The sequence below is a fragment of the Stenella coeruleoalba genome (genome assembly GCF_951394435.1).
Source record: "Stenella coeruleoalba genome assembly, chromosome: 16".
Taxonomy (NCBI): domain Eukaryota; kingdom Metazoa; phylum Chordata; class Mammalia; order Artiodactyla; family Delphinidae; genus Stenella; species Stenella coeruleoalba.
In genome coordinates, this window is record NC_137162.1 from 12917558 (window position 1) to 12942515 (window position 24958).

A 24958-nucleotide genomic window follows, 5' to 3' on the forward strand; every position below is an offset into this window, starting at 1 on the left:
TACAAACACTAATAGAATATAGAAATAAATACTTGGAGTAATATGGGCTTCGATCATACAACATCGACATTACAAGAGCTTACATTTAGTGATTGTGAACACTTTATTTCATTTAAGCTGAGAAGTAGAATGCATTTTTGTCCCTATGTGAAGCTTGACCCTGAAACTTGACCCACACCAAAAGTCTTCAATGTCTGTGTTTTAACGTTTTATATGTCATTCATCGTAGTTGCCTACCAACAGCCTAGTCCAAGAGAATTGGCTCTGTCCACATCCCTGATAAAGGTGAAATCCTCTGCAGACTGTGGGGTCCCAGCTTTCTCCCTCCATCCAGCCACAGCCATGGGGATAGAGTCAGAGCTACTCTGATATGCCCTGCCTCAAGAAAAGTTGAACTGGGTCTGTGAGACTCTTAACATCACCAAACCAGAGAAAGGTCCCAGGATGCAGATATTTATACCTGAAGTCCAAGCTCCAAGTCCCTTGTTAGAGCTACCAAATAAAAGTTGTCTTTAGTGATCATGCTTTTTAGAGAAGCACCTAGTATAGACTGTTTGATAACTTTTATGGTGGAAGCAGTGGGTGGATATAAAACATATTTTAAATATAATTGAAAAAAATACACTAAATGAGTACAGGAAACTAGCTCTTGGTTTATATTTTCATTACTAATCATCATATATCACAATGACATTAAACTATAATACACCCAATACTGCAACAGAGTAGGCCATCACTTTGAACCTTGGTGTTGTTCTAAGACGTCTTTGCTCCCTAAATTCTAACATCAGTTTTACCTCATGAATGAAAGAAAGCTTTAAGTGATTAACTGTATCAAATGTTGCTAATCTGCCCAATAAGATGAGGACTGACCATTGACCCTGGCAACATGTAGGTGTAGAGTAGGGAAGACAAAATCTGATTGGAGCACTTTCAGTAGAAAATGGGAGAAAGAGAGAGCAAATCTTGACAAGACTTTCAGGAAGTTTTCCTCCAAAAAGAAATAGAAAAGTGGGGTGGTAGCTGGAGGGGATGTAAGGTCAAATGAGCGATTATTGTTTTAATATGAGAAGTATTGGAGAATATGTATATTGATGAGATTTGATCCAGTAGAGAAGAAAACAGCTGAGATGCAGGAGGGAGAAGGGAGGATGGAAGACGCAAAATCTTGAGACGACAAGGGATGAGACGCATTGCCTGTGCAGAGGAAATGTCCTCAGGTCGGGGCACAGATCAGTGATCCGCTGCAACAGGAGAGCAGAGTGAAGGAGAATACTGGAGCACCTTCATGAACTATATTTCCATCAATGCATGCAAAATTTGCATTAACTTTGCAAGAAGCCACACCATGATATCAATTTCAACTGCCTTTGGAATCAACCAAGGCTCTACGTCTTTTCCCTGTTTGCTGTTGAGAGGTCAGGTGTCCAATCCACCGCAGGTGATTTTTAGGACCAAGTTCACTAGAGACATCACTTCAGGTTAATACATTTATAGTGTTTGTTATATATGCTAATACATTTTAACATTTAGTCCTAATGTACCACCGTAAGCTGATAGAAAAGGGGATCCAACACCATCTTATAACATCATGGAGGGACCCCTCAAATCCATGGGCTCTGGCAATCACTTCACTTTGCTTATAATGTATTACCCCTTGTAGTGAGTATAGTATTTTAGGCCACAGCCTGGGGTGATATGTAAGAAATGTAACTATTTTCCCTATTATTCAACTTAATCTCTGTTTTGATTGTTCCATTTCTATCCCTGTCAAAATTCATCCAGAAAACATAGCTGGATAAATTTAATAATTTCAGGTTTTAAACTCGGGTAATAATTTCTGCCTCCCTATCCTTCTCCCTGGGACAGAACTGAAGTTCTAAGGGCTGAACTGAATTTGAGGCCCAGGGGACCAGCCAGGGTGTGTCCATGGCTGTTGGAATCTGTTCCCAATAGCATCTCCTTATGTATAGCAATACGTGTGTGTGCCATTGTGGTCGGTTCCTGGTCTTGGATCCGTGTACTCCAATCCTTTCCAGTCCTGATTTGGATGATCATTTAAGTCTACCAGTGGTTTCTTAGTCATTTTCACACTTCTCTGGGGAAGATGAAATTCTCAGAAGTTTTCTGGTGCCTCTCTGATGACAGGAGGCTCAGGGGGTTACCTTGGATCTTCTCTACCTAGGGTTCCCCTGCCCTGATGTTCTACTGCTACAGTAGCTGCTCCAAGGCAGCGTGGTGCAAAGGAGTGGGGAGCTCTAGTACCTTGCACACCTTCAAGGACCCTCCCAGGAGACAAGATACAAGCGATAACCGCTTTTGGTCTGGAGGCTTTATCAACAATATGCCCAATTCTTATGCTCAACAAAAGCAGGAAGAGAAATACCATGCACACGTTAAAAAACATCAAACAAGCTCGACCTTCTGTGCCAGTATCCTTATTTTTTCCCTTCTCCCTGACCAGTAAAATCTTTGTCCAGTGTAATTCTTCCATCAATTGCATTCTTCCAAAATTCTTTGTTTACTGCATAAACTTTGGCTTTTGTTATCTCTACCCTTACTGGTTACTTTGACATGGCAAAGCTGATACTGGACCCTGGTGCAGTAAGTCTGGTTTTCCTAGCTGCTGCCTGAAACTAGGAGGAAGGTCACAAGGGGACCAGGTATAACTAAGAATGAGAAGCACGTAAGGTGTTATCAACGTATTATCAACCTTAACAACCACATGAGCTTGCTAAGGTGTGTTTTTCCAAGAGGGTACTGGGATTCTCATTCCATAATAAATTTAAATTTAGTCTGTCTAAGTACAGTGTATTTGACCCATCACATATATTTATCTATGTAGCTTTCAAGTTATTATTTATTCATTACCCTATAAATTTGATTGAGTTGAACTTAGCTTGAATGATGGTAAACTAGAATTTTCTTTCTTTTAAATCTGTCCAACACTTATCATTCTAAGCAACTATTGATGCTAGAAGAAAAAGTGTGAATGCTAGTAGGTATGCATGTGAGAGATACAGGACTAAAACCTATGGTAAAATTTCATATTTGTAAAATTCTTTATAGTTTACAGCATGTTCTTCCATACATTATTGTGTTTTACTCTCCAGCAAATGTCTGATAAATATAATGAGTAGGCTGAGGTACTATGTGAGCCTTGGTCTCCTGAATGAAAACCCAACAATTTCCCAACATTGAGCTATGAAAGCAGAAGAATGAAGTGATATCAAAAGTGACTTGTTTTTCAATGGAGAGGGTTCACTAATACATTACAATCCCTCTCTAGTTTGTGGATGCCAAACACCACAGAACAGGCTGCTGCTCCAGGGAGTATGCCATGAGCTGCAAAATAGATCAATTGTCTTTTGTTTGTCTCTACGCTTTCACTAAAGCAGTGTTAGGCTCTGGGATTGTGTCAAGGATGCTACGATAATGCTTAAAGCCAATTGAGGTACAAGAGTTGTTCAAAGGGTATGAAGGATTTGATTTCCAAGTTTCCTGCCTCATCCTGGTGTGAGCAATGCCTAAGAGGACAGTCTACTGTACAACCTTCCTCCTTCTTTGTGATGGGATAGGAAAAGGCAATGGTGATGTTTGTGTTGGCTATAGCTTTATCTCTTTCAAATTAAATGAGAATGCAATGTTAAAGAATTTAGCGTAAGGTGAGCAATCAGCAAATATTAGCTATTATTATTAGTACAGAGATAACATGCTTAAAATTAGAGTGGTACACGGGAGTTCGAAAACACTGATTAGTCGCTGAATGTTTATGTTACTAGGTGTACCAAAGGATGTCATACTTTTGTTTTTAAATTCGTCACAATTCTAAGTAGAAATCTAGTATATTAAAATATTATCTGGTATATGATCTATTACTTAAGTTTCTAATTCAGCTACTTGTAGAGATAGAAGGTACATAATTTAGGGAGTCTTCGTTATTTTTCTGCAACTCAAAATCTGTCTAATAAAGTTGTTAAAATGATACTTTAAAAAGTCAGTATTAAATGTTAAGTGAAGGTCTGAAATATTAAGGAGTTATTTTATTTTTATTTGGAAAAAAGTGTCTAACAACATTGGGTTTGGCTTGAAACTAAAGTAACTCAGGGTCTCCGCTGGCTGGCTCTCACCTGCTGAGCTAGAGAAGCACCTGCTGCAGCTCCAGACCCTTAACCCCTTGGTGAAGAATAGCCCAGAACAACCGTGCTGCTAGCCATTGCCTTCAGATATGAGGAAAGCCGTTGCAAAGAGAATTGGAATTGTACCACCAACCCAATAGCAATGAACATCGTTTGAGAACTTCCTATGTGCCAGGCCCTCTCTGAACTTTACATGACCCCTCAATTCATCCTCCCAACAACCCATTTGGCAGATGAGCAAACCTAAATTTAGAGAGTTTACATCATTTTCCAGAGGTTGCACTGGTAGTTAGTGCCCAAGGGACAAAACCTTTCCTGGGATGGACACTCAATCAAAGTTGAGTGAATGTTTCTATCTGAGTGAGTGCCTGTATCCCAGGAACTTTGGAGAAAGTCTTGTTTTAGAAAATGTTGCAAGCCCTTGACTCCTGAGGTGCCTAATGCACCGGACTTCATTTTTACAAAGCCAGTTTGCTCCATTCCTTTCCAATGTCCAAGTGTATGTAGAAAAGGCAAACAAAACCCCTTGAAATTACAAAGATGATTTAGTCAAAACTTGAGCTTAGAAATTCATACAATGCACTTTGTAGTTTGGACAGGAGTTTTTTTTTAAAAACTTCCTTAATTTTTCTTAAGACCTCAGGTTACAAGAGCACAGTTACAGGCACAAATTACACCATCTAAATACCTTATCCTCCTGGGTAAGCCTGATAAACAACCACGGTAAAACACAGTTGCTTGTTGATGTGAGTCCATTGGGAAGTAGGTCTGGATAACCTGAGATCCAAGTTTGGAAGTAGAAGAAAGGTACAAGTTGCTATTTTACTAAAGAAGAATTTAAGTTGCTCAGGGTCATACATACTGTTGGTTGGTTGACCCAGGTGGCCTCTCTCAGTCCAATGTTCCTTCCATTATTCCTTCACTTTTTGGAAGCAAGTATTGCTTTTAGGTCTACTTTGCCAAACTAAGTCCGATGCTTAATTCTGGCTATGGAGATCATCAACGATCATTTCAATAACTAGAAAATGATTATAATATGGTTTCGAAATCATCGTTCCCTATATCATAACCTGTAAGTGCTCGGAAGGTGACCTAATCCAGACCATGTAAAAGATAAGTACCCGGTTCTAAGCCAAAACTATTTTTATTATCAGACATTCAGATGGACTAAAACATTGTTCAGGCTGATTGAAAACCGCTTAGCAGAAATCTGACCTTGGAGCAAGAAGAGTTGGGTCTAGCCCTCAAAATGAAATGCTTTTCCCCAGGCTTTATATCAAACACACAAAATATAACAAATACTTTTAAAGTCCTCTACTTTGTTTTGGATAGATTAAATAAGTAGAAAGGGAGAGAGAGCAGTAGATCTTATGTAGGGGGAGAAAAACATCCCATCAAATGGTTTTGCAAGCTGCTCACCAGTTTAATGCTCTCCCAAAGAACATATATATTAGTTCCAGAAATATTGTAATTCTAATCCCTTATTATTTGTTTCTAAAAATCCTCCATCTTGGATTTTAACTGGTCATGAAAAACTATTAACAGATGTTTACCGAGTACGGGGATGATAAGTTTATGTAACTCTGATAAACATTTCTTTCAATAATAAAGTTATCCCGTCCTTGTTAACTTCCACATAAATCCATACAAGTAGCAATGTTCTGGAAGATTTCAGTAAGACTCATGATGGTGAGACAATCACAACTTGAAGACAGATACCTGTGTATTTGCAAAATCTTTTTCCAATAGCAATAATCTCTGCTTTTCAGTAATTGCATACATATATAAACTTAGTTTACTTTATCAATATATACAATATATGTATACATAGAAACAAATTATATATATTAACATATAACATTATACATTATAATATATATATTTATTAAATTATAATATATTATAAATTATACATATTATATATGCATATATGATGTTATTAGATATTATATACTATATACAACATGTAAAATTTATAATATATTATGTTGTATGTAATATATAATATATTATGTACAGTATTTTATCTATTTATTTTTATATATAACTTTGAGAATTCTGGAGGTGGAAGGGGCCTCAGAGGCACAGAAAGATTATGACTTGTCACGTCTACAACTCCTTAGTTGCAGAGCCAGAATTAGAACTCATGTCTTCTGATGCTCAGGCCCATGGGTTTCTCACACTATCATTCACAAACTCCTAATAATTTCATTGTCAGTTGTCAAAAAGAGGCACGATTACCAAAAAAAAAAATTCCCTGCACATGTGCATAGGAGACATATATGGATATCTCTGCAGCATTGTCTATGATACTGAAAAATTAGAATCAATTTAAATATCCTTTGGAAGGAGAAAAGATCAAATCGGGCTTATTCATTTGACCCAATACTATAAAGTATTAAAGTAAATCAGTTCATGTTCTGTGTGTTAACATTGACTTTGTTGAGGAAACAAAAATTGCACAACATAATAGTAAGATACCATGAAGAGGAAATTAGAAAGCATCCATACTAAACATTTTTATGTACAAATATGAATTCTGGTCCACAAATTCTTACCCTTCTCAGCATGTCTTCATAGATTGAAAAAGCTACAAGTAATATGAATAGAAGTTAGGTTTATTACTATAATGAAAAGTTTAATACTTTTCAAAACCCCTTTATGTAATTTCTTCCAAATCTTGAGTTGTTCGTGTCAATTTCCTCATGCAGGGTCTATAAATAAAAGTTATATTTACTTCCTTTCTGTGATGGTCATTTTCATCTGGGAGAGAGAGCTCTCATTTTGAAGATCTTTTTCTCCTGAATTAGAAAATCCTTCATTAATAAATTACATAAAAAGGGATCTGCTTTAGTATATTGACCAAATTCAATTAGATAATGATAATGCGATTTGCTTCCTTGTGTTATGGACGTACTACTTCAAATTATTAAATGATAAAAAATGCTTTAAGTGGTTCCTATTATAGACTCTTACTTTACAAATGAATAAACAGAGGTCCAAAGAAGGAAAATTACTTCCCTAAAGATATGTACCTAGGAATCTGTAGCCCTGGGATTAAGATACAGGCTGTTGACTAGAGCACTTTAAACTACACACCACACTGCTTCTCCTGCATCACAAACTGTGTCCATACACTGCCCAATCCCAGAGACAAATTAATCAATGATACAAACAAAACAATCACCAAAAACCCCAATACTAGTTAATAGCTATTATAATTTCTAATTGGCTTGCCAAGTTTACTTTTTTACTGATTATGTGGAGTTTATCTATGTATGTATCTCCAACATAACCCTGAGTTTTGCCATATTGTATATGTATATATATTTTATATACATTGAGTTGTATGTATATTTGCAGCATGTGTGTGTGTGTGTGTGTGTATCTGAAGTCTGAAGATTGTAATGGTACATTGGGAAAGCTTCTTGTTGCCCTATGTTTCTGAACCAATATCTGGTACAATAATACCAGATATTATTAATAATAATATAATAAAAATAATAATAATAATAATGAAAACAATATCTGGTACATAATGTATATGTTATGCAATGTATATGTGGGCTATTTAAAAACTAAGAGCACTATAATTGTCCTACAATAGATTTGCAAGTCTTAATTTTGAAGATGCTGATGCCCAAAGGGGGAAAAAAATGGAAAGATTCATGATGATGCTTAGAATAAGTCTCCTTATGGGATTTTATTAAAGGTGCGGCATTTAGTAAATATTTTCGTCTGTAGAATCCTCCACTATTGAAGAATAAATATTGATTAGTTTTACTTTCTGGCCAAATCATTTTTATTCATTGCAGCAGTATTGTTAACAGTTAGAAATTTCAGCATTTTCCTCCTTTAAGATATGTTATTTTTCCAAGCCCTTGATTTTTGGAATTACACCAAACATTTCTGGACATATCATTAGTCATAGGGTAATTTTTAAAAAGTGACTCCTTTAATTCTGGTATGTTGTCCTTATGAATGCAATCCTTTTTCCCTGTTTAAATTATGGTGCTTGTATATTTTTAAATTAGTAAAAAGAATCTTTAGACTGTAAGACAATAAACATTTTTGTAGAACCACTTTGATCTCAGATCTTACATAATTACCATTATATTTCACAGTGAGCCAACCATATATTTGACTCGACTGTCATGTTTTTACTCTTCATACAAATAATCAAAAAAGAAAAAAAACACTTTCTTATAGAAAAACACTTTTATAATGCAATTCAAGTTCTATTTAGTTCATTTTGATTTATTTGTTTATTTGCTTTCTCCGGGGCAAAAATATACTATTTTTTTATTTTGGCTTAGAACATTAAGTCATGACTTCTGATCTTGCCAGATAGTAAAACTAAACAATTTTGGCTCTAGCCAAGTTTTGGGAAAACTCAAAAGAAATTTAGGTGCAACAGGGAGAGATGTTAGTAATTCCATTTGTTCAGCTCTTGCTTTTAGAGTATTCCCTGAATTTTGTTGAAGTCTGTTACTGCATTGCTGTGAATCATTGCTGCCAACTTCCACCCTAGAGATGGCTATATTTCAGATGGGTGAAATGATACTTGTAAACAAGTTTATAATCATTAATAAAGCTTATCAAACAATTTTAAGCTCTTTAGAAACACACATTCACTATTATAGTTGCCTATTTCTTATTTAATTACAACTTTTAATAGAGACATGACGACTTTTAAAATGCAATTTATAACAATTCTACACTTAAGTTTTTTTCATGATGTTTATCTTGTTTTTGTAAGTTTCAGGTGTCAATTTATTTCTCCCTGGACATACTGGTTGAAATTGCACTGTTGACTATTCCAATGCACCCTTTAAAAATCCCTGAGAATATTTTTCTTTCAGGTTGACAACAGCCCACTCTGGGATCCAGGTGCAATATTAACAGTATGATGATTTTGTTCTGTTTTCTACACATGGCTTTTTCATACACTGTCTCTCAGAGATGGAAAATTCTGCCTCTTTTTTACATTTTATAGTAAACTTTCATCAGAATGACCTAAAACCAGGTCTTTTCATTCTAGATGGCTCAAGATTATTCAAGATTCATCTGTAGTTTGGTTCCCTGAATATCTTGGTGATAAATTAATCTAATGTCTCTTTTTAGAGTGCCTACTTCATGCAGAACATACACCAGCCACTGTGTGTAAGCAGCACTAAAAAACTGTGGTTTCCAATAAATGAAATCTATAGATGCGAGCAAGTGTCAGTGGGTCCCTGAAAGAATGTGCTAGAATCTGAGTAGTCTTGAGGTTTGTGGTGCTGTCCTTTAGAGTCAGGAGAGTATCTTCTTTCCATAAGATTAAAATAATATATAACGTTATCCCCTCTCCCCCTAAGGTTTTCCAACTGTATGGTTGCTCTTCTGACACAAATGCATTGGGCCCTCCCATACCTCCATTCAAAAAGTAATGAAAAGACCCTTGTTTCTTAAGAGTTTTAAGTGCTTCAGCTAGTATCCATGAGGATAGCGAGAAAACATGGAGAACACAATGTTCTCCCCAAACTGAAAAGTTTTAAACATTGCCTGAAAATCATAAACACAATACCTTACACTTTTATAGTCACTTTAAGTTGGAAAAGTGTATACACATCTATCATATTGTTTTACTCTCAAAATTAGTCTTGTAAAGGGAGAAGGGCATTCAATAATTGAGTGTCTACTGCCTGCTAAACACTGTGAAGTGATGATCCATGATACACAAGGCAATCCAAAGAGGTTAGACTTTCCTTGGGAAGATAAGACATGAACAGAAATAAATACAATAAAGATAGAATGTATCTTGTAATAAATAGAGGGAGGAAGGGAGACTTAGAATTATGTTCCATACTATGCCAGGAAATGAATATGTATAATCTCTTAATACCCCTCCCAACTCTATAGTAGCAATTTTATCAACAATTTATGGACTAGGAAATCCAGGCTCCCAGAATCTAACTTCCTTGTCTCAGGAAGCTAAGTGCCCATCACAAGCTTTGTACTGAATTTCTGGCAGTCAGGACATCAAGCAAGGCTCCTGACTCATCAGCCATTACCCAAACTTTTCCCATTAGATCAGGCTGATTTCAGAAAAAATGCAGTATTAACACATCCACATTTTGTTCTCTTAACACCGTCCCTTCCATTCCAACAGCGCTGGTGTCCCTCAGGACTTGCCCTCAGGGCAGGTAAGGAACAGTTTGCCTGTCTCCTTGGTGAGGGAGGCTGTTTGCTTTTCTTAGTTGACTTAGCCGAATACGACCAGAATCACCTCTGCGTTTGGCGTCTGACGTTAGATAGACTAACAGACTGTGAGTGCCCAAGGGGGTCCTTTGGACGCGTAAGCCCACAGAGTGGCGATGGCGTCTCAGACTTTACGGAGACCTGTTTTACCTGTGAAGAAAACGAGGCTCAGGGAGGGGAAATGACTTGACCAAGGTCATACATTCGACGGTGGCAGATGTGGGATCAGAACCAGGTCTTCTGACTCCAGCCCAGTGCCTCCCAGGATCTAATTTATTAACCCCTGTGTTAGCTTTGGAATCTTTTATCTGCTTCCCTTTTTCCTGTCGTCTGAGTGGGGGATGTCATTCCAGTCAATTAGCAGCCTTCTCTCCTTTCAAAAAGGGAAGAGTGGATAAGGGGTTGGGGAAAAGTATGTTTTCGGCCAGTTAAAGGGACTGATTTATTTCACCACCACTCATCCAACGCCCGCTCGGTGCCAGGCACTGGGCATCCACGGTACAGCAAAGACAGCTTCCAAAGATTGAAACTGGGTCTCTCCCAAGACCGGGCGTGCCCTGGGCCTTGACTGCCTCCTCTCGGAGCAGTCTCCCGCTGTCCCCAGAGCCCCCCTGCTCGAGGAACCTCCAGCACTGGGCGCCTAGCTCACGGCCTCAGCGCCCGCGCGACACGCCCCCGGTCACCACGGCAACCGGGGAGGTGCTGACCCTTGACCCCGGGCCCCGCCCGGCCCTGCCCCGCCCCGTCGCATTCCCGAGATCAAGATGGAGAAGGACAACCCGGAAGTGCCGCCGCCCGCCTGGTGCTAGGAGCCGCCGGCTCGGCTAGGCCGAGACCCGCGCCCGCCGTCCTTCCGCCAGCGGCCCACCCCGCTGTCCTTCCGCGCCGGAGCTGCAGCGTCCCCCGCCCCCGGTCCCACTCCACCCCACAGCGACCCGCCCCCGCCCCCAGGCCCGCCCGAGAGGAGGAGCCGAGGCGAGGGGGAGGAGGCGGGAGAGGTTTGCGAGAGGGAGCGAGGCCGCACGAGCCGCCGGCGGTTCGTATTACCGGGGTCGGGAGGAGGAGCCCAGCCGGGCCCGCGGACCAGCGCCGGGCGGGCGGGAGGCGCGGAGGAGGCGGGCGGAAAGCCCGGGGCTGCGAATTGGGGCGGGGGCGCCCTCCCACCTCTGCCGCCCTCCGTTCGGGCCTTGGCGGCCTGGCCTCACCTGCCCGGAGGCCTGGGAGCCACCAGTCGCCGCCGAGGGCCAGTCCCCGGGGCCGGCGGAGCGTGGAGGTGCGGACGCGAGGCGCGGGCCTCCGCGCGGAGGCCTGGACTGCGCGGCCAGGTGATGGTGGGCCCCTGTGCTTCTCCAGAGGAAAGGGGACCCCCAGAGCAGCTGTGCCCCCAGGCTGCCCCAGCAAGCCGTTTGGACATCAGCCGTAGGGAAGTCGGGCAGCTGTGAGTTTGCCTGTCTCCGTTAAGTGTCCTTAGGATGCAGTGATTTAAGGAATCAGGCTCTCCCTGCGGGAGGGGCCCTGCCTGCGCTGGTGAACTCGGTGCAGAGAAAAAGGACAGAATGATGCTTTCCGAGCAAGCCCAAAAGTGGTTTCCGACCCACGTGCAGGTCACAGTGCTCCAAGCCAAAGATCTTAAGCCAAAAGGCAAAAGTGGCACCAATGACACATACACTATAATTCAGCTGGGCAAGGAAAAGTACTCCACGTCTGTAGCTGAGAAAACCCTTGAGCCAGTCTGGAAGGAAGAGGCCTCTTTTGAGCTGCCTGGTTTGCTAATGCAGGGGAATCCAGAGAAATACATCCTTTTCCTCATAGTTATGCACAGGTCCCTGGTGGGTCTGGATAAGTTTTTAGGGCAGGTGGCCATCAATCTCAATGACATCTTTGAGGACAAACAAAGAAGGAAAACAGAGTAAGTTATGTAATTTATTTTGAATTGGGGGGAGTTTAACTATTATCTCATTTATGGATTTCCTGTTCTTGGAAATTATTTGTCTATCTAGGGCATTGGTTTTTGGACTGAAATATGACCCAGTTTTAAACACCATATTTGCATGAATCTGAAGTAAAAATAGCCCTTGTGAAGAAACATTTTTTAAGTGGAGTCTTTAATGATCCATTACTCTCTCATTTGTTTGAGGTAAACATCTTCAATAGTTGAATATTTTGCGCAGAATTTTAAGTAAACATTGTTTCACTGCTTAATAAGAGGACTGGACCATAGTGTTGACCAATTAAAACAACATATATGTAAATTGTTACAATCTTTAAACATGAACAGTTTTTCAGAAAATGGAACATCAGAAAATTAAGTCTGCCAATATGACGTCTTATATATATATATATTTTTTTTTTAATTGAACTCTGAAGCTGTTAAGTGGTAAATTACCAAATTTAGGACTCAGTATTTTATTTCATCATTATAAACACAGTTGACTTTTATTTTAGCTCAGATTTAAGGGTCAGTACATCTTCATGGAGTCTAAAGCTATTAAAAGAAAAGTTTTAAAAGTATGTACAGATATCCTCAACCTTGAATGCAATTACTTCAAAGTTAGTTCTGTAAAGCCAGTGTGTTTAGACCATATTAAATGCTAGTCAGATTGGAGACAGTGATTAAATTCTTGTGATGAAATGATTTAATGACATCTTCAATAAAAACATGGGCTTTTTAATATGACTTACAAACTTAGGTTAGATGTATTCTAATTTAAAAAACCATAATATAAGTTAAAACTAGGATATATGTCTTAAATTGAAAATAGTATGTTTTCTGAGATAGAGATACTCACCCCTTGCTTAAACTTATAATTTCTCTAGTCTGAGAAAACATTAAAGTTGATGTAATTAGTGAGAGAAAAATATAGGTTGAATTTATGAGGACTTCAGATTCCAAAAATAGCTTTGCTGTTTCAGTTATAACTGAAATTTATTTATGCTTTTAAGAAGAACTTTTATAATAACTTTCTTGAAGTTCATGTTATTTTCTTATATTTTAAAACAGCCATCTCATGTTCTTTCTGTACATATCTTCCTGCAAGATTCTCTTGATTGGAGTTTTTATTGAAAAAAAATTTTTTAATCAGGTCTTTGGTTTAATATATGTGGGATAAAAGGGTAGAGAGATAAGTAATACTAGGAATGCTGGAGGAAAATGGTAAATATTTAACTGAAGAGATGAAAATATTTTAAAAGGAGAGAAAAGGGTTTAAAGAAAAGTGTAAAGTTGAATATATATCAATGATTTTAATAACACTGTTTGATACCTACAAAGTAGCATTCAGTTACTTCTGAGGAGTTCTTCATCAAATTTAAACTGAAAAATGGATAATCACCAAATAATTTATTTCAAATTGCCAATTTTAGATGACCTTACTAAATAATATTTAGAAGTGTTTTGAATGTAAACTTTTAAGTATATTGCATCTGCAAATTTCATGCTGCATTTTCCGTACTTTTAGTGTTAATGGATGATATACTACAGGCCTTCTCTGAAATATAAGTTTTCCGAGTGAAAGTAGGCCCAACTGTGTGAACCCAGAGATTCTGAGGATGAAATAAGCTTTTAAAGTTTCTTCTTGTTTTACTCCTTATCTTTGGCAGCATCACAATTACAATAAAGTTGGCTGTAAGCGATACTCCAATATCGTAGTCTCCTTACAGAAATTCTCTATTGGCTACTATATGAAATGGATTAGAACTTTTGGGAAGGAAAATGCTTTTAAATGTTATCAAGAGCGCTTGTGATGTTATTGCATTCAAAGTGATTTTCATATGTTATTAAATCCCTAACATTTTCTTTCTTTGTGGGTAAATGGGGACCACGTATTTGATGAGATCTCTTTATTGGTAATATTTCTAGTTTTTTAATAGAGTTAATAGCTTCCTTTTCCAGCACAGCTGTACATATGGCCCAGTAAGAGACAGACTTGAGTCACCGGTGTGTTGCAAGAAAGATATTTAATATTCTGCACATTGTTGAGCCTTGTCAGCATATTCCCAAGTGCTTTTTAGAAAACCGGTATGAGTGATGAAGGCTACCAGCTGATTTAGAAGTCCCATGGAACTGCTGGGTGTGACAGTTTCTACTCTTGACACTGAAGACAAGTATTTACAGCTTGTCTTCCAGTTGTGTTATGACAAGCCAAGAAGTGTGGTGGCTAAAACTATCATTTTACTTATTTTTATACCTTGAAATTAAAAGCCTTTTTTTTTCTTTCAAGGAGAGGGGAAGAGGGGCCTGAGCCAGAACACTTTGAGTGGGGCATGGAAAGAGAACTTCTGTATCTCCCACTTTAATGGGTGTCTGGGTCGGTTCTGGCACGAGATTTAAGGAAACAATACAGTATTTAATAATAGAATGGTAAAATAGTGCATGCTGTTATGTAATACCGATTGATTTTTTTTTTTAACAGCAGAAGTGGGTGATGTTGATTTTTTTTTTTTTAAATGCTCATGAAAAGTAGTAACTATCAGAGTCCCCAGAGTTAGGTATGACTCAAGCACATGCAGATTTTAGGACTTTTGTGTGCAGCTCTGCAGTGCACCTGCGTCCTGGCCTCTGGCACCCTTACTGCCAATCTTGTCCCATTTCTGACCACACAGTACCAATTGCTTGGGAATAGTTCCCACATGTGTGGTGGTTTTTGAACATGGACCTGTGCCCACTAAAAATTGAACAGAGGCCATATACAGTTTAAATCCAGCACTCCAGAGGTGAAAAAAAAATCAGCATTAATCCACTAAGCCTCAAATGCTATGTCTTCATTTTATCTTTTTGAAGCCTGGGAAAACAAGTGCTATCTCTGGAATGATTCTTGAAGGTCTCATTAAGACTTCCCTATTATATCACTTTCAAAACAAAGCAGCTAGAGTTATTTGTCATGCCTGTATTTTCAGTTGGTATATTAAAGTTCTTCGCAGTTGGGTTTTTGGAGGGTTTTTTTTGACGAGGAGGAAGGAAAATACTGTTTTTACAGTTTATATTCAAACACTGACTTGCTTTATCCATTAAAGCTTACCTAAGTCTTTATCTTTCCTTACCAAAGAACAAAACAGTGCAACACATACACATACACACACACACACACACACACACACACACACACACACACACACACACACGGTTGTAGCATGGCTGTTTTAAGAATATAGTTCTAGAAATGAAAATTCAGTAAACATTTATTTAGTGCGAGGCACACTGCCTTCAAGGAGCTTACAGTCTAGCAGGACAAAACCTACATTGCCTTCTTTGTTGGCTCTCATGTCTCCTGATTAAATACAGTGTCCTGTAAGGTACAACCTGGTATGCGTTTAACCTTATTGACATATGTGATTCATTAGATACAAAACAACTACTATTTTCATGCAGCTGTTATTCATCAATTTTGGCTATTTTCCTTGTTGACTCCGATCTGACATTGAGAAGTTACTTATTCTCTGTGCCTCAGTTTCCTCATATGTGAAATAAGGATGTTAGACTAGATGATTTATTTGGTCTCATTTCTAAAATTTATGAATTTCGATTACCCTTACTCCCTTACATTTATTGGGTTATTGCTTCATTTTTTCCTCAGATTTGCTTTGATTTGTTATACACATGCAAACCCTATATGCTTGGAGTTTTTGTTTGGTTCATTTTGTTTGGGGATTTGTGGGGTTGGGGGGTGCATTTCTTGCAAAGTGGATTCACCTATTTTCTATATAACCTGAGTTGTTAATAGAGCATTTCTCATGGGCCATCCATCGGAAGGATTTCTCCCCCATGGAAAATGCTCTGTTTCCCCAAACTGTGAGTTAATAATTGGATATATAACCTTGCTTCATTTCCAGGCTTTTCGAGTGCTCAACTTTGTTTTGTTGAAGGTTCTCTATTCCACAGAATTTATTGCTGTAATTTTTTATTTCTAGTCTCTGAGTTTTCAGATTTCACCATTTGCCTCAGATAAGGGATTTTCTCTATTTAGGGTTAATGCTTTCTATTATAAGATATTCATGTTAATGCTTTCTATTATAAGATATTCTCTTTAAAAAGTTGCTTGTTTTGATGCAACTAGATCTTAATTGATTGAATTGCTTCAAATTAAATAGAAAATATTTCTCTTGCATGTTACTTGCTAAGATGTAGCTGGTATATGTATTATGTGCCAGTTTTCTTTTGCCTGGAAAGGCCTTTGAACCAGTCTTCCAATTGATAGTAAATGTAGCTTCTTCTGGTATATCCTGTAAAATTAGATCAGAGTTCCTTTTGTAGCTAAGAAAATTTAACACTTGCAGAGCTGTATTTAAATGATGACCTGTCTCCGATAATATACGGATATATACGGGATATATCAGATATATACAGGACGGATAATATACTTCATTGTTAAGTAATGTGAAAACATTGTGGAAACTGTCTTCTAGGCTGGCGTTTGTAGTTTTTTTGGCTGTTTGCCCTGTAGACTGACCATTTGTGACACCAACAGCTGGAGAGGTTCTCATGGATAAAAATACTGTAAACAAAACCAAAATAAACTTTGCTTCTTACACATCATTTAAAAATGGGCAGTGTAATTCACTGAAGTGACTAAAAGCATAGGATATGGCTCCAGTTAAAATAAGTTTTATTTGGTATTGTCACAGTACCAGTAGTTAATGAAACAAATAGATTCTAAGAGGACGCACGTAAGCTTTCTTTTTTCATCAAAAACGCTTTACAAGATTTATGACTATTTGTCACTTCTTGCATTTTATTAATTTGCATATTTTATTCAGGAAGAGGCTTTGACCCATTTTATATGAATGCAAATTATATCATATGCGATTTTCATGATTAGCAAACTATATGGAGTAGTCTCCCATATTAACAAAATTCTTTTAATAGCTTTTGCAGAGGAACTATTTTGAGATAGAGGCTAAATGTTTATTATTTTATTAAAAAATTAGTCATTATCATTTTATGGTGCTCAAAAATAGTTTGTATTGATGAATTATTTCAGGGTCTCTATCTTAGTGTCTTTTAATGCTAAAAAATGTTCTTCAGCCATTAGCAACACTTACCCCAGATGGAAACATAATAGGCTATGTATGGTTGGTAAGAATTTTTGATGATGAGTGATTTTCAAATCATGAAAGAAAAAGTTGTCTAAATAGCTTTTCAAAAAAGACTGATTCCTTCTGTATATGCCACATGACAGAGACTTATCTGTTTTTTAAATGAAGCATTGAATAAAACCAGAAGCACTCTGGCTGACAATTTCTCGTTTAGTGCTTAGATTGCCTTGATGTAGAGTAACTTTACCTAAAAAGCTGTTTGTATACAACAGAGCTCAATAATCCTCTCTTCATTACATGTTACAACCCAGTTTTTCCTTCTCTTTAAGGTGGTTTAGTTTAGAATCCAAACAAGGAAAAAGAGCCAAAAACAGGGGTGAGATAAAGGTCAATATTCAATTTATGAGGAACAATATGACAGCAAGTATGTTTGACTTATCAATGAAGGACAAAACAAGATCTCCTTTTGCAAAATTAAAAGATAAGATGAAAGGTAGAAAAAATGATGGGACATTTTCTGATACATCTTCTGCAATCATTCCAAGTTCTCACATGCCTGATGCCAATACTGAATTTTCAAGTAGTGAAATACAGATGAAATCTAAACCAAAAAAGCCTTTCCTTTTGGGTCCTCAGCGACTCTCTTCAGCGCATTCAATGTCTGATTTAACTGGGGCCCACGTATCCTCGGAGAAGCTGAAGGCTGGCACTGTTGCTCAAACGCATCTTCTCGGACACCAGATAGGTTCCTTTGGAGCAGTTCCGGAAAGTGGTAAGTGACTCATGCATTCTTTCTTGTTGATCCTCCGTGGTTTGAACTACCCTCTTAATTTTTAAAGTTTGACTTCAAAGTTAGAGAATAAGAATTGGAGTTTCTTGCTAGTATTTTCTAAATTTAGTCATCAAATATTTATTGAGTACCTACTGTACTCAAAATTGGTAAGTATATTAAAGGCAGAGCTTGTCTGCATTCAGTACTGTATTTATATTATTAGAGAATAAAAATGATTCTTGGTTTCTTTTCATGGCCTGGCTTCTTTTTCTTAACTGCCGTTTCTCCTGTCTCAAAAGCCTGAAGCATAAATGAATATTCCGTTTCATCAGAAAGTTCCTAGAAAAGAAACCTTTAATGTTCAGAAGTAAGAAAGTAAATTTAATGCTAATGATGAAAAAAAGTCTGAGCATTTATAGCACTATGATGCCAAGCAGAACCTTTAGTTTTGACATTATAATTTGTTTATGTGATTGTTTCTTTCTGAGCTGAGTAAATTACTAATTGTCTAGCAAGATACTAATTGTTATTAGCCTACATACCGCTGTACCTTAGCATTTTAAGGTTGTTTTCCTTGATTATTTTGAAAGGTTAATATCTTTAAATAGCTAATTGCTCTCATTCTAAAAACAGCAGTATGCTCACAGAACATGTCAAATAGTGTGATGTAATGTGTCACTGATTATGTACTAACTACAAAATTGTTTGCAGGAAGTCTCAGATCTCCACACAGAAGAACATTAAGCTTTGATACTTCTAAAATGAACCAACCTGACAGCAGTGTGGGTGAAGGTGAATCGTCTTTCGGAAGACAAAATGACCCATTTACAAATGTGACTGCTTCATTACCCCAAAAATTTGCAACACTGCCAAGGAAGAAAAATCCATTTGAAGAAAGCAACGAATCGTGGGACAGCAGCATGAATTTATTTTCAAAATCAACTGAAGTAAGAAAAGAAAATAAAAGAGAAAAAAGGGAGAAAGTTAGCCTGTTTGAAAGAGTGACTGGAAAAAAAGACAGCAGAAGATCTGATAGACTTAACAATGGGGGATCTGATAGCCCTTGTGACTTGAAATCACCTAATGCATTTAGTGAAAATCGTCAGGACTATTTTGATTATGAGTCAACTAATCCGTTTACAACAAAATTCAGGGCTTCAAATATAATGCCATCTTCAAGGTAAGCTTAAACGGGGGGAAATTGTGCTATTTTGGAAAATATTGTACTTGAAAGTATCAAATATCCTTTTTAAATTCCTTTTATTTTACTTGAAAAATAATTCTTATCTTATTTTTATAATTAATTTTGGAGCCGGGCAGTGTTGCATACATCTTTGGAATTGAACTTTTTATCTTAGAAGGATAAAAGATTCTTAATCCCCACTGTAGTTTATTTCTACTTATGTTAGCCAGAAGCTCACCGAAACTTACAGAGAAAACAGCATAGCTTTTGATGAGACGTAGTGGGAGTGAATCACCAGTGGGAGTTAATTCAAGCCAGAAATTTAGGTGATAAGTTGTGTTTCTAGATGTTATTTTCCGGAGATTAGTTATGGACCAATAGCAGCCTATGGACTATTCTTTAAGAAATGCTGGCTTCAGTATTAATGGTTTTCATAATAGGTGTTAACTATCCTTATTAAATGGCTATTTAGAGTAGTTTTTATTTGTGAATGTTTATTGGAATTCAGTGAACCTTGTGGGTACTATAAATACATCAAAGAGTATCTGTAATGATGACTTACAGTTATAGAAATAATCTATCATGATAAGGTTTAGATTTTCAAAATCTGTTCTCAGTTATGTAATAGTACTTTTCTAATTCCTTAGTACAGGTTGGAACTGTATGGTTTAAATAAAATGATAGATTTTGCAGAAGTGAATGGTGGAATAGCTGATTAAGGAAACCTCAAGCAAAGAGTAAGATGAATTTATTGGAACCTTAAGCAGTCATCATGGAAGAGCATGGTAGGCTGTTTGCCATGTAACATAGACGTTCTTTCCCAAGGCAAGGACGTATGGTGTTCAGACCCCAGTGGGAAACCTGGCTCAGTAGCTCTGTGACCTCTCTCAACCTCAGCATCTCCATCTTTGAAATAAGGAAAATGATATCTACTTGATAGGATTGGGAGACGATAAATGATAAAGTACATGGTACAAAGCCAGGCCCCAAATAGGGAACCCATAAACGGTGGTTGCTGTTTACATTGCCATGTCATACTTTGTTCAAGAACAGTGCTTTGTGTTGTCCCACTATAAACAGAAAATAGTACTAACAATTGCCCTTTTAGGCTTGTGATCTCCTGCCTGTCTTCTGATCTTCTAAAACATGCATTTAGAGTTTTCCAGGGAAAGTTTGTGTTTCTTTTATCAATAAATGGGTATTTGCTGTGGCTTTAGAAAGTATTGTTCAGTTTTCTTTATAGACTGTACTCCAAAGAAATACGTTTTTATCATATGGTATTAATATTTTATTGAAGAGTCCATGGTTTTTTCATGCTATTCTCAAGCATTTCATTTTGGTATTTTACATAGTGTACTTCACATATTGCGGTTAAGTCTTAAACTACAGAGGTAAATAGAAATGTATTTGCTTTTTTCCCCTCTTTAACTGAACTTTTTTTGAAGAGGATTACTGTAAAGAACTGAGATAACTTAGAGATTGGATAATTTACATAATGTTAGAGTCAAAGAAAAGCAAGAAAAATGGGAAACAATAGGAAAATAATTTTTAAATTATGGCAGCATATGGAAAAATAGGTATCCTCAAATTTTTAATTGCCTTATACTTGGGCTTATTTACGTGGACTTAAAAATTAATGTTTTAAAAGTGAGTGTGGCATTTTGTGAAATTCAGGCTTTGTTTTGGGTTACTTCGATATTAATACTGTATCAAAATTAGAGCTGTTTCGTGATATTTATATAAAATGATTGCAAATGTGTGAAAAACAATAGGTTTTTTAACTTTAAGAATTTCTCTTCTTCATATTCATGAGATGCCAGCTATAAGAACAGAAACATTTGTAGATTCCTGAGAAGTTACTCTTCCTTTTTGTGTCACAAACCATCTTTGTGATAAATGTGAAACATTTGCAATAAAGGGGTAGGTCTAATTAATAGTATAAAAAAAGAAGGATTGAATATAAATAGATCTAGGAAGAGAGTACAGTTCAAATTCTTGGAAAGCAACTTTGTCTCGAGTGGAATTAGGAAGGATATAGTCTGAGGTAGTTTGGTCTATTCATATTTATCCTCCCAGTATCATTCCTCAGTTATATGGGACATTTTAGATTTCTCACCTTAACATCTAAACCAAATGCACTTTGAAGCTATAGACTCACATCACTAGGACACATGCTGTGAATTATTTTTTTCTGTAGTGCTAAATAGATCCATTTACAGAGTCTCCTGGACTCTTTTTTTTAAAAATTTATTTTCATTAATTTATTTTTTTGGCTGTGTTGGGTCTTCGTTGCTGCACATGGGCTTTCTCTAGTTGCGGCGAGGGGGGCTATTCTTTGTTGTGGTGCGCGGGCTTCTCATTGCAGTAGCTTCTCTTGTCGTGGAGGCACGCGGGCTTCAGTAGTTGTGGCACGTGGGCTTAGTAGTTGTGGCTCACGGGCTCTAGAGTGCAGGCTCCGTAGTTGTGGTGCACAGGCTTAGTTGCTCCACAGAATGTGGGATCTTCCCAGACCAGGGCTTGAACTCGTGTCCCCTGCATTGGCAGGCGGATTCTTAACCACTTGCGCCACCAGGGAAGTCCTCTCTTGGACACTTGTGACTGATGTTTTCTTTTTTTTTCTTTTTCTTTTTTTTTTTTTTTGCGGTACGCGGGCCTCTCACTGATGTGTCCTCTCCCGTTGCGGAGCACAAGCTCCGGATGCACAGGCTCAGCACCATAGGCTCCATGGCATGTGGGATCTGCCTGGACCGGGGCACGAACCCATGTCTCCTGCATCGGCAGGTGGACTCTCAACCACTGTGCCACCAGGGAAGCCCGACTGATATATTTGAGAATGCTGAACAAAGTGAAGGGTAAAATATGTAGCTGTGGAACTGGATTTTGTTCTTTAGTGAGCTGTCTCCGCTATGATTGCAGGTACACAGGAACCATATTATTACCCTCTGGGTGAATAATGTGTATGATTACAACCGTAGAATTTTCTTTATGCCAAAAAAATTTTAAATACTAAGGAACGCTTTCTTGAAAGTTAGTTTTTATTTCTTTGTAAGTAAAGTCCACCTGAAGAAATCACCTCGTAATCACAAAAATTACTGCATTTTGGTTCTGTTCTTGGAATAGATCCCATAGTCTTACATAAAACTGAGAGCGGAAATGAGTTAGGCTTTTTGTTGGGTTACTTCTACAAAGAGCAGGGCTCTTTGAAACACCTTTCCCTGCAGTTACTAATTCTCAGTCTCTTTCCTCTTACCCACCCCCACTTCTTTGAAGCCTCTCTTACTCTTGTAGGAAGAGGTATCTGTTCCTTGTGCTGCAGCATGTTCTTACCTAATCTTCCTTTCTGTGGGCATCTCATTGTTCACTAATGTGACCAGCCACTTTTTTTCCCTCTCACCTCCATGAACAACATGAGGGCAGGGCCTGCATTTCATTCATCTTTCAACCCTTCATCTCCAGCATGATGGGAAGTAGCTGGTATTGGAAAGCATTTTTTGATTAAATGAACACGGTATAGCAGATGGATTTCCTAAAATGCTACTTTCATTCTCTCATTCCCTTAGTCTCCTGCTTCCAGCTCAGTGTGGGCTAATAACACTGAGACACCTGCTAACACCAACAACAGATCCATAAAGGCAGGTGTGTGCATTTTTATATACAACTAAACATGATTAGAAATCTAAGTGAGTTTTAAGGGACTACCAAAATTTAATATTCATATCCTAATTAACATATTTCTGGAGTTTGTTAAGAACTCTGTATTAATTAGGTTAGGTTATCAGCTGCAATAAACAACCTCAGATCTCATTGGTTTGCTCCAGTAAAAGTTTATTTTTCCTTGTTGTCACAATTGAATTCTCTGAGATGGGGCTGGAAGAAGTGGCTGCTTTGTTCCATGCTATTGCTCAGCTCAACACAGTTGCTCAGGAACCAGACGCCTTCCTTCTTGTGATGCCACCCTTTAACACCCATCCTCCAAGGCAGCAGGGAGAGAGAGTGGAGGATCACATGTGGGACGTCTTTATATGCCAGGCCTGGCAGTGGTACCCATTACTTCCACGTGTGTCCCATTGGGCAGCGCTCAGTCATGTCCCAACCTGAGTGCAGCCAGTTAAGAAACATGGTTTAGCTGTGGACCCAGAGAACACTGAATTGGGTGTGGTGAGTGTACCGTATTGTGTGTGTCCTGGATGCCAATTCTAAGAAGTGTGGACACTGTCTAACACTTGGCATGCTGTAAAAGTCCAACTACACGTGTATGTGAAAGGGTAGCTGGGATTATAATTTTCAGGAAAATGTTTTCTTAATTTACTATTGGTATTGAGTTGTTTGTATTTTAAAATTGCTCTTGCTCTTGCTTTTTAATTACAAATCACAGGTAGTTTAGCAGAATCAGTATCAACTAATTTGTTATGTGGTTAACCCTACAATTTGTAAAATAATGATTTTTTGCATCAGCAGTAATTAACTTTCCAAAAACAAATATTCCTGAATGTTTGTTATACCATTTTCAATAATTTGTTCACAACCAGTTCTTCTTTAATACTGGGTTATTTTCCCTCTGGAAAGTGGAAATAGGTGAGTATGTTCACCAAACCAGATTTCCCTTTTTTTTACAGAGATGGAGCTAGACCGTTCACTTAGGTGGGGACATGTGACCAAGTTCTGGCTTATTGAAGACTTAGTGGAAGAGATGTACGGTGGGCCCTCCATATACCCAGGTTCTACATTCGTGGAATCAATCTCGGGTCGAAAATATTTGGGGGAAAAAATTCTAGAAAGTTCCAAAAAGTAAAACTTGAATTTGCTGCATGCTGGCAGCTACTTACATAGCATTTACATTGTATTTACAGTATTCACATAGCACTTACATTGTATTGGGTGTTGTTAGTAATCTAGAGGTGACTTAAAGTATATGGGAAGGATGTGTGTAGGTTACATGCAAATACTATGGCATTTTATATAAGAGACTTGAGCGTCCAGAGAGTTGAGTAATCTCCTGGGATCCTAGAACCAATACCCCACAGATACCGAGGGATGACTGTATACCAGTTTCAGGTCTAGTCCCATGAAAACCTCCTATACAGTCCCCCATATTGCCTGTCTTCCTCCATACCCTAGGCTGAAGGTTGCCAAATCTGGCTTGCTGCTTGTTTTCGCAAGTAAGGTTTTCTTGGAGTGCAGTTCGCCCATTTGTTTATGACTGCTTTTGTGCTATAATGGTAGAGTTGAGTAGTTATGACAGAGACTGTATGACCTACAAAGCCAAAAATATTTATTATTTGACCTTTTACAGAGATAGTTTGCTGAACCCTGTACTAGCTGGATGGGGGTCTTTAAGAAGGGCAGAGCCATAAGATAGGGACAACCTGGGTCCCTGAATGCATTTGGAAGGCCACCTGATAAACAAGAATAACTGTTGAACCTTGTCTTGAATGATAAATTTTCAGAATATTGTTACTGTGATTTTTGCATTTATTTATTATAGCACGTAGCATCATTATTATTTATCATTTACGGCACAGGGGCCATAGTGCCTCTTGTTCTTTTTAAGAAAGCCTAATTCAAAAACCTTTCAGAACCACTGGTGTGCAA

At 38.0% G+C, this 24958-nt stretch overlaps 1 protein-coding gene across 1 annotated transcript in view; it reads left to right on the plus strand.

The window, feature by feature from the left end:
* Positions 1-11935: 11935 nt before the first annotated feature.
* The window catches only part of RAB11FIP2 (RAB11 family interacting protein 2), a gene marked incomplete at its 5' end in the record, with an annotated part of 41284 nt that continues 28261 nt past the window's right edge, over positions 11936-24958 (plus strand). The window contains 3 exons of the mRNA XM_079899177.1: positions 11936-12288; positions 17741-18183; positions 18895-19363. Coding sequence (XP_079755303.1) covers positions 11936-12288; positions 17741-18183; positions 18895-19363 — 1265 coding nt within the window. The remainder of the gene's footprint in view (positions 12289-17740; positions 18184-18894; positions 19364-24958) is intronic.